This window comes from Glandiceps talaboti, chromosome 11, assembly GCF_964340395.1.
Source record: "Glandiceps talaboti chromosome 11, keGlaTala1.1, whole genome shotgun sequence".
Lineage (NCBI taxonomy): Eukaryota > Metazoa > Hemichordata > Enteropneusta > Spengelidae > Glandiceps > Glandiceps talaboti.
Window position 1 is genome coordinate 4,828,826 of NC_135559.1, and position 14,507 is coordinate 4,843,332.

Consider the following 14,507-nt stretch of genomic DNA (forward strand, 5'->3'; position numbering starts at 1 on the left):
GCACGTTGTTCAATTAATAAAAATATGATGATTACAACAGATACTGCTGTTGTTAGTTTGATGTTAAACACACTAACTAATCGATTACACATTTTCACTGCCAGATAATGTTTTCCTTACAAAAGTTTTTCTCTAAATGATTTCAACAACACTGATACACTCTTTAAAGTCACTTAAATTTCCAGGGTTTCGTTGTAATTTTCCCTGAGTGACTATTAAACTAATGTCATTTTCCTGCAGTACTTTGCTGTATACTTTATCTACAGACTGATATTTGATTTGTTATGTAGAGTTTATCTTAGTCATACCCTATATTCCTGCTCATTTTTTTTGTTTTTTTGTTTTTTTGTTTTTTTTTAAGGGGCTTCAGGATGTTGCATTTGTAGTTTTTCAAATAACTGGCCTTTATAGTACTTTCTTCTTTTTCTGATCATGTTATACTCTTTGGAATGAACTTATATACAAAAGACCAAAATTTAGTCATATCATGTCACTCTACCTAAAGTGTTTATGAAGTATACTATTTTTACTACACATCAGTGACATTGGCACACTGATCACTATGGCAACTGTGAATCACATGATGATTTGCATATTGTAAACCTGGAAATTTTCGCTAGAGACTTATTTTTGCTTATTTTGCTGGAAAATAAAGATGCAAAAATAAGTAGTGACTGAAATATCTTCTTGTACATGAACACAATGTATGAGTCTGGCAATTAGCGGAAATTAGTCATTGAAAACTAGCTGAAGAATGTAAAATCGCAAAATTTCCGGGAAATATCTAGGTTTGCTTTACATCTGATCTGATATCACTTAAAATCAATGGAATTGGCTATTTTAGTATTTACTCAATCTCGTACATTTAGATATATCAACTGCCTTAAAGTTAAAATCATCATGTTTCTGCATAAACATCACAATCAGTCACCATAGAAACAAACATATGAAAACATATTGTCCATTTGCTTTCATATTACCCCCAAAAGTCATATGTATTTTGTGATTGCATCTGTTGGCATTTGACACTGATTTGGTCAAATTAGAATGCTAGAATATATCAAATTGAGAACAAAATGACTTTAACCTGTACTTCATCTTGAAATTAAATAGTACTATGTAAAATGATGCTGGTTATTATATACAGATTGACATCATAATAAAAGTGGATTTCAAAAAATAGTGCCAATGGTGTTGTAGCACAACTGTACAATTTATGTGTTATTTGATTTATGCAAATGAGAACAGGATGGTCTTAACAAAACTCAAATCACAGAGTTTCCAAAAGGTCTGAATAATTTTTTTAAAATTGTTTATATACACCATAACTGCACTGTTGGTATGGGCAGTATCTTTGTTGCTGGGTCAGTTTATCCATTTGCTCAATGATCCATATTGTTATTTTTGCAATATACATCACCCATTTCACTGTTGCTATGGGCATGATCTTGTTGCTAGCCATATGTGCATTCACTTTTTGGATGTTTATTGACTTGCGTAACCATCCATATTTGTATCTTTGCAATATACACCATTATTTGGCTGTTGTTATGGGAATGTTCTTGTTGCTAGGTACATATGTCCATTTTTGGAATGTCTATCCACTTGTCTATTAAACTGTTGTTATCTTCGCAATGTACAACATCATTTGGATGTTGCTATGGGAGTGGTCTTGTTGCTAGGCATATTTGCATACATTTTTTGAATCTTTATTCATCTACCCACCTATGCCTGTTATTATCTTTGTAATGTGCATCATCATTTCACTGTTGCTAAGGGTGAGCTTGTGGTTGTTAGGGCCAGTTGTGTCAAAATGTTTTGAACACTAACTGTAGGATAACACCTTCAGAAACATCCTCACCAAGTTTCAGTCCTATTCATGTAGTTCAGCCCCATATAGTTTTCGAGATACAAGTTTTTGACCAAAATTGAGAGATTTATAGACCTAATTTCCATATCGCCAATAGGATCATCATGTTGTGAATAAACCTTCAGCTACACAGATAATGTCCACACCAAATACCAAGGCAATTGGCAGTTTTTGAGTTTAAGTTGTCCACACACACACAAACACACACACACACACACACACACACACACACACAGACAGACAGACAGACAGATGAACAGACACCGCACCATGCCATAAGCACTACTGAACCTTATCAGTTCAGTTGTGCTAAAAAACTGAACTCCTGCATTCCCCATTCACAGCAAATCGGATCAACCACAGCAAAGAAGACAATAGGAATATACCAAAATACACAGCCAATAGGGATGACAAGATGTGGTACATGTAAGTATAGGATAAGAAGATTGAGGAGTGGAATAACTTTGTTGCACAATAAATTTGTACACTATCTACAATTGAATCCGTGCTGGATCAAGTCTGTATATAATTTATACAATATCCAGATCTACATTTCTATTCTATATATTCTATTATCAAGATTACACCATTCTAAGTAAAAAAATCACAACCAGAAAAACGTCAGAAGTAATAGTGCACCCTGATAACTCCACCCTGATGTTGTGTATATATGAAAATTCCTGAATTGTTTTACTACTACTAGTATCAATACCATTACACCTCCCTACCCCAACCATTTGAACCACTTCTTAACCAAAATATTCAGCCTCAACAAAAACTCTAGATCTGGGTTTTGTCATATGAAAACATTCTATACTAATGTTCTTGAATATGTATTCTTCATATTCCAACAACCCTAATCATCTATCCCCCCCCCCCCCTTTCCTTTCTCTCTTCCACATTTATTACTCTATGTGCACTCCCAAATATTTTCCATTTTCATTTTGTTTTCTACTAAAAATGACTTTGTTTCAGGGTACCTTTCAATGCAATGTTTCTTTAATAGCCAAAACACTACCCAAATATTTAAAGTTCTCTTTAGTTTGACTACACTTGTGTCAAGCATATATATAGGTATAGTCTTAAAGGAATTTTTGGAAAATCTTGAAGTTTAGTTTTGTTTACACCAAACAGTTATATCCTCCTATTAACTACAACAAGTTCATATTTGTAACAGTTCTGTCATATTTCAATTTCATTCATTCATTTATGTACATTCCATTACATCTTGACGCCCACAAATTTTCCCTCAGAACCTTTACTATTTGTTCCAAATCCTTCTTCCCATAAGTATGGTGAATGGAGAACATTTTCTGAATTAGCAACTAAGATATGATTTAAGTCTGATTTTCAAACTAAAGAATGGATGTACTTTTTTAAAAAAAAGGTGTTCAAGCATACCATGCACATATTATTTGTTTTGATAGAAAGTGTACAAATCACCACCACCATCATAATAATATTTACTAAAATTTCCTTTCCATCAATCACTATTCATCATTTCTGTGCACTTAAAAAGTTACATCTGCCCCCCCCCCCCCCCCACTCCTCCTAAAAGGACTACTTTGGTTCATATGTATGTACATTTATGATATCGTCTGCACTAACCATTGCTTTCCAGTATCAAGACAACAAGAAAGTGAGACCACAGTAGAAGAGTGGACCCTCATTGTAAACAACACAAATTTGGTGCAAGTTAAGTGGTCTAAGCCTATCCATAACTCCCTAGGTTTATGAGAATTGTAAGGTTAGTCAGCCAGCTAACCAGCAAGACCACAGCAGAAAAGTTGACCACTCATTGCAAACAATTTGGTGCAAGTTAGGTGGTCTAAGCCTATCCATAACTCCCTAGAATTGTGTACCATTGCAAGGTTTAATCCATTCATTTGTATTCCTGTTGACTGAAGATCTTCCATTGTTTATTGATTGCCTTACTTGTACTGTTCTACTCCTACAAGTCTGTACTAAGCTAACCTAATGATCAAATTTTTCATGAGCCGTAAATAAGTTTTTTTCAGATACTGTTCTACTCCTACAAGTCTGTACTAAGGTAACCTAATGATCGAATTTATCATGAGCCGTAAACAAGTTTTTTTTCAGATATAAAATGGTATAGAAGTCAAAATAAGAAAATGCAAGACTTGTATATCAATCACTGAGAAAAAATCAGAATATGAGAGATCAACATTTGGAAATTCATGACCAGCAATGAGCGGACATTTACATTCACTTTGTTCTTCATTTGTTCTGTAGTAATCAATACATTTGTATTTGAAAGCTACCCATTCCCCTTATCATATGGTTTACTATAGTTAGTAGTTACTTAGATTGAAATATCTCAATTTTGACCCAATCTGTTAGTTATTCTTATCTTACCAAGTCTTTCAAATTATTTATTAGAGTTAGTAAACTACTACTATACCATGATTTTGACCAAATTATTAATTTTTAACCTTTACTTTCCTTCATGTTATCTGTAAGTTAGTACACTACATTATAAATGTAATTCCATGATTTTGAACAAAAGTGTTAATTATCACGCTCATCATCATTCAAATGACTACAGTAGTTAGTTACTATGACTACATCTAATTTTAGTGACTACTTTGGGGGATGGTATACCTCGCATGGCTGTGGAGCACTTCGGTAGCTTGGTACAATCTTGAACGTTATACTGCCACGGGCGTCTCGTAAAATTTTCTGTAAGTGTTCTACTGACTGGTTACTGACGCTGATTCCATTGATTTCACGGATTTCGTCGTTGACATGCAACGTTGCTTGTCTGTGGATCATACCGCCATGCATGATACGAGCTACGATACAACGCCCGTCATCATTCATTTTGAGAGTAATACCCTGTGGTAAAGAAAGATAAACAAAGTATTAATTTCGGATACACACGATTTTAACACTCAGGAAATTTGCAAAAATATAAGCCATATTTTACCTTGAAGTTATTTTCATAAATGGGACCACATTTAGGCAAAAGGGAGGGCCAAGAGGAACATTGAAACATCATGTCAAGTTTTTAAATGTTGATAATAATAATAGAATTACTTGAAGACAATTACATTACAAGATGTACATATGGTTGAGTTGTGTGAAGTATACAGATTACTTGCACTTTGTGGGGGTTATAAACCGAATCAAGAGTACAAAATCAAAACTAATGCATGACAAATTCATGTTTTGTTTTGTTTTCAAACTCAAGTAAATAATTTTCTTTGGTGCAAGATAAATGATGACACACTCTATCAAACAGCAGATATGAACTTTTCATACAAGATTTTCGATTTGTAAGAAACCTTCTCCAAGAATGCCATTTGAAGTACATCATTTCCTTTGGTATATGAGCTCAATGAAAAACAACATACCTTCTCACAACAATAAATATGATTTTTTTATACCTAGTCCTCCACTGTACAATGCCACTATTAGCACTGTACAATGCCACTATTAGTCACTATTAGCACGGTACAATTCCACTATTAGCCAATATTAGCCATTATTAGCATTGAAGAAAGCTACTATTAGCATATGATATAACTTACCATTGGTTCTTCTGTATTTTTCTGGAATTGAACTAAACGAACTCTTGTTACATTATCCATAGTGTCTAAATCACCATTAGGTCTATCTTCATCATCTCCATTCAAATAAGGACTAGATGGGGGTGGCGTTACACGGATAGCATTCTCTCCGTACACTTCATGAGACACGACGTCATGTGATTGTAATAATGCCTGCAGGAATAGACAGATAGAAACAAGAATGGTCACATCATGTCTGGTCAGGTAGGTAATAGGGTCAAGTAAGGTCAAATCAGGTTGAAATCAGCCAGACAGTACAATACATACATGTAATAACTGTTTTGCTTGTGAACTGTTCCTAAAAACAGTTCTGTACACATAGCTTGGAGGAAATCTGACAAACATAATCATGCATCAACAGTCTGATGCTAAGTTCACACTTTGCTCCATTGTGTTTTTCCTATGGTTCAGGACAAGGAGAAACATGGTAAATTTTCATATCTTGCACTGACTTTGGTAGGGAAACCCTTTGTAAAATACCTAGAAAACTCAGGTAGTGTTTATCTTCTTTACTACCTAATAAAATGAATGATCAAATCTAATCTTTATTACTCTACTATAACAGTGTAAGATAGCACTAGTATGGAAAACATGGGATTCAACACTGTGCTATTACGTCACAATACTGCTGGAAGGTTTCCTGTAACCATTCTGTAACCAACCTATCAAGTACAATCATGACTTAACAGGTAATATCTGTCATGTAACCAACCAACCAACCAACCAACCAACCAACCAACCAACCAACCAACCAACCAACCAACGAATCAATCAATCAATCAATCAATCAATCAAATTTCTATATTGCTGATTTCCAGAGCAATGTTCTAGCATGGAATTAGCCATTCATATGTTTTGGTGAACAAATAAGTCTTCAGTTTTGTTTTGAAATAATCCAAGCTGGAGGCTTCGTGAATGTCAAGTGGCAAAGAGTTCCATAGTTTGGGGGCGACATATTAGAATTAGCAACCTCCATAGGTGACTTGTCTGTAATTTGTTGTTGCAAGCAGATTCTTGTATGTAGAACGTAGAGTGCGACTTGATGTGTTTGGCTGGAGGAGATCACAAATGTATTCTGGAGTTAAGCCATGAAGAGCTTCATATGTCAACAGTAAAATTTTGTAATCAGATGTAAATAGAAACCTATCCTAAGGAAGGCAGTATATCTATACTATGAACTAAATAGGGGTTATTGACTGTAAGATATGTCCTGCCTTCTTGCTTGCTGTATAATCAATATTTGACACCTCATCATTTTCACTTGGAATACAACTGTTTAAGAAATTAGTAATATCACTTTAATATATGAGTATTTGAGCTTGCTGTTTATATTGCCAGTACACTTATATGAAATATTAGCATTATGATATCATTTTACCAGTTCAGTACTTAATTGAGAGACATGTCTTAACATGTTATACAAAATTAATTTACTGATATAATAAAATTAATCAATCATGGCTATTATACTTTATTTTATTTGGTACCTAACCTAACACTAACTGAGTATTTTATTTCCTTGGTTATATGATAAAACAGGACAGCCCTAGTCTAGAGGCTATAGCCTAATCTAAATTTGTACACAAAAAACTACAAGTTAGGAAAACAAGGATTAAGGATATTGGAACATAGAATGTTGGTGTGCCATAATAATTTGATGGGTTTACAGAGAACATAGTACCTTGATTGTCATAAACCACAGCTTCTTTTTACGGCACCATCCTAAACATGATTTCACAGTGTCGCGGAAGGAATAACAGCTCTAGTGTGCGAGAATAAGTACCTTGAATCCAAGCAAACAACTGGACAGTCTATTTTGTTACATTTTCTGTAAAAACTGAATCTATGCTAAGTACAGGTATTTCATTCCAACTTAGAAAATGGCAGGACCGTACTTCATTTGTACTTCAAGGCATTCCAGTTTAGTCTTCCTCTGCTAAAAGACCACTTCATCTGACATAGCTCATCTACTATTTTTAACTAAATGTAAACTACTTTCAAAGTAAATGAAAATAGAAAACTGTGACTTGAGTTGAGAATTACTTAGATAAGAATCAGCAAGTGGTAAAAAACCATTACCTACTTTGACTGTTCTCTAACTTTACACCTGCTACTCTAGTCTTAGCAGTTTTCTAATCACCTAATAGTAAATCTAGCTGTCCTACACTTCTTACACTAGTGGTTTTACTATTCTGCTAAGGATGTGGCTCTCATGTAACAGAGGATGGAGTTGACTGCTTCCAGTAATCATACTCATATATTTCCCACGACAGTCCATGAAGCTTTCTATCATTTTCCAGGAGTTATTTGCAGTACTTCTCATCAAATCACAAACTATCATCTGATAACTAATGAAAATATTCTTATCATCATAGAGAACCGGGAATTGAATCATTGGCCTTTAAAAACCACCACATACAGAGATGATATGTTCCCTTCTTGGATCAACTCAGTATATATTGTTGCGGAAAGTGTCACGCCCCCAGGTGCCTGTATTTGCCTCATCTCCACATCTCAGTACCTTATGGGAGAAAGTCAAATTTTTCCTGCTGTTCAGGTCTAAATATGAAGTGTATTAGTCAAAGCACACTTTTCATATGTCGGTCAGCTACTGAGGGATGGAGTCTTGGTCACATGGTCAGGTAACTATAGCAACACTTTTCTCCCACCTCCTCTCTCTCTCACTGGACACCATGATCTAGTCAACACCATGTCAACTATGCTCTTGACATGATTGGTTTAACACTATCTCCACTTTTTTTCTGTTCCTGTAAAACCTACTACAGTGGGCCCTCGCTAACTCGCGCCTCGGTAAGTCGCGGATTCGGCTAAGTCGCGGGTGTCACCTTGGATCCCATTTTTTCTTTAGTTTTCCTATTGTTCTCGGAACTCCTCTTTGTGTATTTTTTTAAACAAATGGCACGCCTGCCAATTTCAAAATCGTTGGTGTTTCGATGAAGAGGTGTCGCGGTTTGACTTTGATGTTAGCAATCGCCTTCTATTTATTCGGACTGCCTCATAAGTTCCGTATGCACTTCTCGGCTAGTCAACAAACATGTCGACCATTTTCGTCTGACTGGTGAACGGTGCATTGATCGATTCGACTCGCAGGATTCGTCAGTCGAATTCGAACATTGTCCACAAAAACAAATTAATAACTAAAGCTTTCTCGCATTAATATATCGTTTGATTTGATTGATTTAGAAGTCAACTAAAAACGTTTTGTTTCTTCAAAATTTTGAGGAAAAACGTCATTTATATAACGAAATTTCGGGCTACGAATAACTGCATACGTTCATCACTTGCGTCTCTATGTTTATCTACCGACATCATGCATCATGCCACTGGCGTGTTGCCGAATCTTGCGATTTCTCAACTCAACCCCATCATTTAGGAATGTTACTGGACTGAGAAACATAAAAAAATAGTTGTTGTTTTAGAATATATAAAACAAATCCCGTTATTCGATGATATAAAAGTCAAAACTGCACTTCCGCAACCCGGAAATTCAACAGCATTTCTTGGCCCTACCATGGCCGCCAGGCGTGAGCTTGTAAGTTGACCGTGCAAAAAACAAAAAAGAAAGTCTAGCCGCGATTGATGCTTTGAGAGTCACACAATTGTACGATAATCTTCCTCAAAGATTTACTGTTAACCCAGGACTGTTACAATATTACGTCCATGCGTCCATCACAATAAATTTCGAATACATACCGTCATGTTCGTGAAGAGATTTATTGAAACTTTGATTTCGTGCGTATCTTTTTTTTAAATGAATATCGCCCATGAACTTGCACTCATAAAAACATGTACAGTACTAGTTTCACCAGCACATTACTGAAGAATGAAGAAAAGCTGACGTGTGACGTGTGTTAATGTGTGGTTATGAATATTTAATGAGCACCTCGCTAAGTCGCGGCCCTCGCTAAGTCGCGGGTTTCTTGATGGACCCGGACACCCGCGAGTTAGCGAGGGTCTACTGTACTACCTTTAGGGAAATGTTTTCTTGTATGCCTCTGTAAGGTCTTTTAGTGTATGTTCTGCCATACACAAAATCAATCAAACAGCTTTGTGTGACGGTGCGGGTTTCTCACATTTATCGAAGGCTTACTAACGCTACCACTTATTAGCTTCCGTAGGCATTCTACTCTTAGTATTTTATAAGGTGTTAGCCATCAGTGCTTTTTGTGTACTTTTCACGACTTCGTCAAAATATATATATCATCATTATTATTAATGTAATCTTCCATTGACAATCTATAAATCCTATGATTCTGTATTACATAAAGTAAAATAAATGACTTTTTTTACGACAATATCATCCTATCTCTTCTGATGTATGACAACATTAAATGATTATTGACTAGTTGGACTACATATGTTATTGAACCAGACTTGTCAAACGTAATCAAAACAAATGACAAAAATATGTGAGACGAGAAACAGAAGGATAGTGAATCCATTTGAAAGATGAGTAAGTTAACAGCTACTGGCTGTGAAATCACGGCATAAACAGGAGGAAGGAATTCGTCATTACGTATGCTGTGTAGCTGATCATATGGGGATGAGTAAACATTTTCTGACAGATCATTGCTAAAGTGGGTTTAAAATCCTGAAAAAATTGCACGATTCTTGTGCTTGGATAAACAAAAAAATTGCACAATTCTTGTGCTTGGATAAACAAAACTATTATATGTAACATACCATTACTGTTCGTGCCAATATCAACTGAGTTGACTGTCACCAAACATGTCAGACTAGTCTGTCTGGTTCATTAAAATACCACCAATAAAGTCATTTCAAGTGACACCTATCATCTTCATATAATTTGCATATCAAAGCAAAACTAACAAGGATTCTCATTAATTATTTGCATATAAGTACAAAATTGATACAATGTTCTAATTACATTTGCATATGAATGAAAATTGGTACAATGTTTCTCATCTGTATGTAAATACCTAATATGATGATCTCATTGAAATTTTACATATCAATACAGATATTCTAATATTTGGTAATTTTTTCATCATAATCTAGGAAATCCTCATTCATAGTCAAATAGTTTGAAATTAACGTACTAGAGTGATTTCCTTGTTTTATCTTAAAATGTAAATATAACTGGTAAGTCACCCTTGAAATAATTCAAAAATCGACAACTGAAGTGGAAGAAACCCAAATTAAGCCTGACGAAGTGAACAATCAATCTGGTAAGCTGACGGGTAACTGACAGCAACCAAACAAAGAAATTCAAGGCTTATACGTAAACGTATTCTATACAAATTATTGTGATCACCTAGTCTATGGACTGCTTTCTCTTTCAATGTAATATAGATGTAATTAAGATATTAAGTGCTGACGGCTATATCCAATAGTACACATCGATTGTGTTAATATGTGAAAGCTGCAGGTTACTCACCATAAAGTGTGGTTGTGTTAAGATTGCTTGCAATTCTTCAACATCTTCATTCGTGTCGTGATGAGGTCTGACACTGTCTAGCACCTGCATAAAACACACCAAACTATTATCAAAACTGGAACACACAGATAAACGATAAAATACGGTCGACTTTAGGAGTCATATCTGAACCCCCTAGGAGGGTGTTAATTGTGAAGAATATGCCGATTAACCTAACACAGTATGGCGTCCTTCGATCTTTTTGCATCAAAATCGCAATGAAGACAGCGTGAAAGATGGTTTTAAGAAACGTACAATCTGTCACCATCAGGGTGAAATGCATGAAAAGATTAACATAGAATAGATCCACTTTGCTTTTAAGGAGAACTGAAGACTAAAAATAATACTGCCGGATGGAATGACAAATACGACATCACGTACCAAAACTTCAACTGACGCAAGAGGTGCCCCAAGTCATGTTATTAATACTTGCAAGATTTACGCTTAAAAACTGATGTAATTAATATTGCAAGCGACTATCAGATTATCAGCTGTCATTTGTAAGTCTTAAAAAAAATCCATTGACAAGTGAGTACAATAAAGGTCAAAGCTTTATGGTACTGTCATCAAACTTAGTTGTGTGGAATAATTCAATTTGTGACAAGTTGCCCCAGGCTGCTCATAATTAGCAAACATGTGCAACTCCAGCTGTATCGTTACAACTGCATAATTAGCATGAAATGGAGTATTGTACCAAAGTAGGGTAATTGCAGTCCAATTTATATACAATAAAAATTGCTATTTTCAAGTCATTCATTTAACCTCATTTAGTATGACACACTTCCCTGTCAAAATTATTTGAGCAGATTTCTCTTGATATTTCAGCCACTATTTTGATACTTTTTCCCTCAATTTTGATCAGCAACAAATAAAGTAATTCTAAGCTAAGAAGTAATGTCTGAATTATTGTGTAAAGGGAGTCATTTGGTGATTTACTTCTGATATAGTTTTCCTGTGAAATTTTCTGTATTATTTTCACATATTTCCACATAAACTAAAGACTAGTCATAGAAATCACTCCTATATAAAAATTACTGATGTCAAAATTACTAGGCTTTGGAGTAATATAGTCAAAGGGTTTAACTTCTTCAAAACCTTTCCAGCTGAAATTATCAGAACAATTTTTTTCTTCAAATTTTTGTAACTTTTTAACACATTTCCATTCAATTTTAGGCTAGAATCATAGAAAGCCTTCAAACATACAAAACATAACATGTTAAAATTACTGAAGATAATATTGTGCAAGGATTTTAAACTCTTAAACTCTTTTCCCGCCAAAATCTAATTCAACCAAGTTTGTTCATTTTTTCTGCAACTTGTCTGTATACCTACACTTTACTTTTAGATAACAATGACAGAAATATTCCCAACTATTGACATGACATCAAAATAAAGGTTCGAAGTGATGAAAATTATACATGAAAAAAAAAATATTGGCAAGTCACTTTTTACGTTGCCGTGAAGTATTACTTTGATCATAGACATTCTATGCTTATTATGAAATCATAGCTGGCAGGCAAATTGGCAACGCCTGGACTCTCCAGTACGTTAATGAAGCCCATTTACTTGTCATACTGCCAATGGCTAAAATATTTGCATTGATTAGTTTCTGAAAAATCAAATGTGGCTGCATGTTTTGATGGCAGAGTACAGAAACTCAATCTTTCCTACACATTAGACAGCCATGTATTTTAGACCACTGTCTATCAGTTATCAGTCATGCATACAAAATATTTGTTATCTGTTTTTTAAGATCCACTTGATTGGTCACTTGTATCTCAATGTGTTCAGATCATTTATGGCAATAAACCACAGCTGATTGACAGTATTTTCTAAGGTTTTGTCCTTCAACAAAATCGACTTATTTTTTTTTGTTCTACTTGATGAAGCATGTCAAATGACTCCATTAGTGTGTGACAGTCTCATGGGTTCTTGTACCTAATGACAGTATTGAATGCACTGTCTGAATAATCAAATGTTTTCATTCAGATCAAATAAGTCAGATTAAAATAAATGTTGTACTAATATCACCACCAATAAAGTTGTTAAATTTATTCACCAGTATTAATAATACATTATTATCAAATATACTGGGATTCAAGAATATACGACAAAAGTGAAATTAAACTCATAACTATAAAACTATAAACAGATACAGGCATTGTTTGGTTGGTTTGAGATTTAGGTTTAATTCCCTTGCCATGCTGAGTGTAGCTTTCAGTCACAGTTCAATACATTTTTATCTCAAAATAAGTGTTTTTCTCAAGGGTAGTATCAAAGAGCATAAAATCTATCCACACTCCCCTGGCTTTTTTGTCTGTTTTTCACTCAACACAGAGACTTATTGTATAAGGGAAATTTTCCTAAACATCATCTCTCTGTTACAAGGGTTTAAACCCCTTTCTCTGTTATAAACGTCAACCTCCCCTCTCTGTTACATGGGTTCCAAAACCATTCCATTCAAATGTTACATGTACGACATCCCCCCTGTGTCACTGGATCTTAAACCTTGGAGAGAACACTATAGTAAAACTTGTCAATTACTTATTACACTGACTCTTTCATTAAATTATTATCAAATTAGTCAGTCTAAGTGACCTCAATGGGGTATCTATATGCCCCTTGCCAATATTTTTCATTACATACACTGTAGGGCAGTGTGACTATCACACTGCCTATCTGGATCATTTTCTATCCTGACTATGAGTGTGACATCTTGTGCACACACAAATTTTGTCCCCTACCCAATATCTCATTTTAGTATTCTTTTTATACTCTTATCAGTGATAATGTTCATTACTTTACTTAATTTTCTCTCTCTACACTTTATACTAATTTTCGGCCCAAGAAATATGAATCTAACATTCTCTTTTTTTGTAGGTGCTTCTGAGTCTCGATTTGCTATGCTATGCTTTGTATTCCCCTTACCCCCCCCCCATACCCACCCTAACCCAACCCCCCAGTTGTATTTTTGTTTTGTTTTTAGCTTGCATATCTGTACTAAATATCAGATCCGTGGAGAACATTCCACTTGAATAACCAATATCCAACATCCACAACAACCTAGTTCGATCAATATTCTTTTTTGACGTCCCTTTTCAACTTTTTTCACCATTTCCAATTTTACATATTCTAAAGTATATGTCTCCAATTGGTTCATCATTGTGGTTGGACTGACTGTAGTTTTCGCAAGGAAGTCCTTTTTCAACTGAATTGTATTACTGCCATCTGGTTTGTTCTAATCTGTCTTTATGCTCCAAGCATTCTAAGTATGTGAGAGTAACATTACTATTTAAGTATTGAGAGTAAATTAATACTTACTTCACGTGCTCGCTGTACAGAATCACTAGGTTGGTTTTTATTGGCATAAGGCTGGTTTGTAGACTTGGTATTGATCTTGTCGTACAACTGTAAACAAAACAGATATATAGTCTTGTAAGTAAACCTAACTTCATACTTTACCATAATAATAACAAAGATTTCATTCATCCAAATCAAATACAGAAATTCAAATAGGGTCATGAAGAACATATAGGTTTATGTGTCAGCATAATGACATCTTCATGTTCTCCCTATTAAACCAGTATGT

The 14,507-nt window shown here is 34.8% G+C and overlaps 1 protein-coding gene across 2 annotated transcripts in view; it reads right to left on the reverse strand.

Moving 5' to 3' along the window:
* LOC144442558 (peripheral plasma membrane protein CASK-like) overlaps positions 1–14,507 on the reverse strand; it is a 146,948-nt gene that overhangs the window by 17,915 nt on the left and 114,526 nt on the right. For both annotated transcript variants that reach the window (XM_078131936.1, XM_078131935.1), the window contains exons 13-16: positions 14,240–14,326; positions 10,880–10,963; positions 5,422–5,613; positions 4,493–4,726 (exon numbers count right to left, since the gene is read on the reverse strand). In XM_078131936.1, the coding sequence (XP_077988062.1) occupies positions 4,493–4,726; positions 5,422–5,613; positions 10,880–10,963; positions 14,240–14,326 (597 nt within the window). The remainder of the gene's footprint in view (positions 1–4,492; positions 4,727–5,421; positions 5,614–10,879; positions 10,964–14,239; positions 14,327–14,507) is intronic.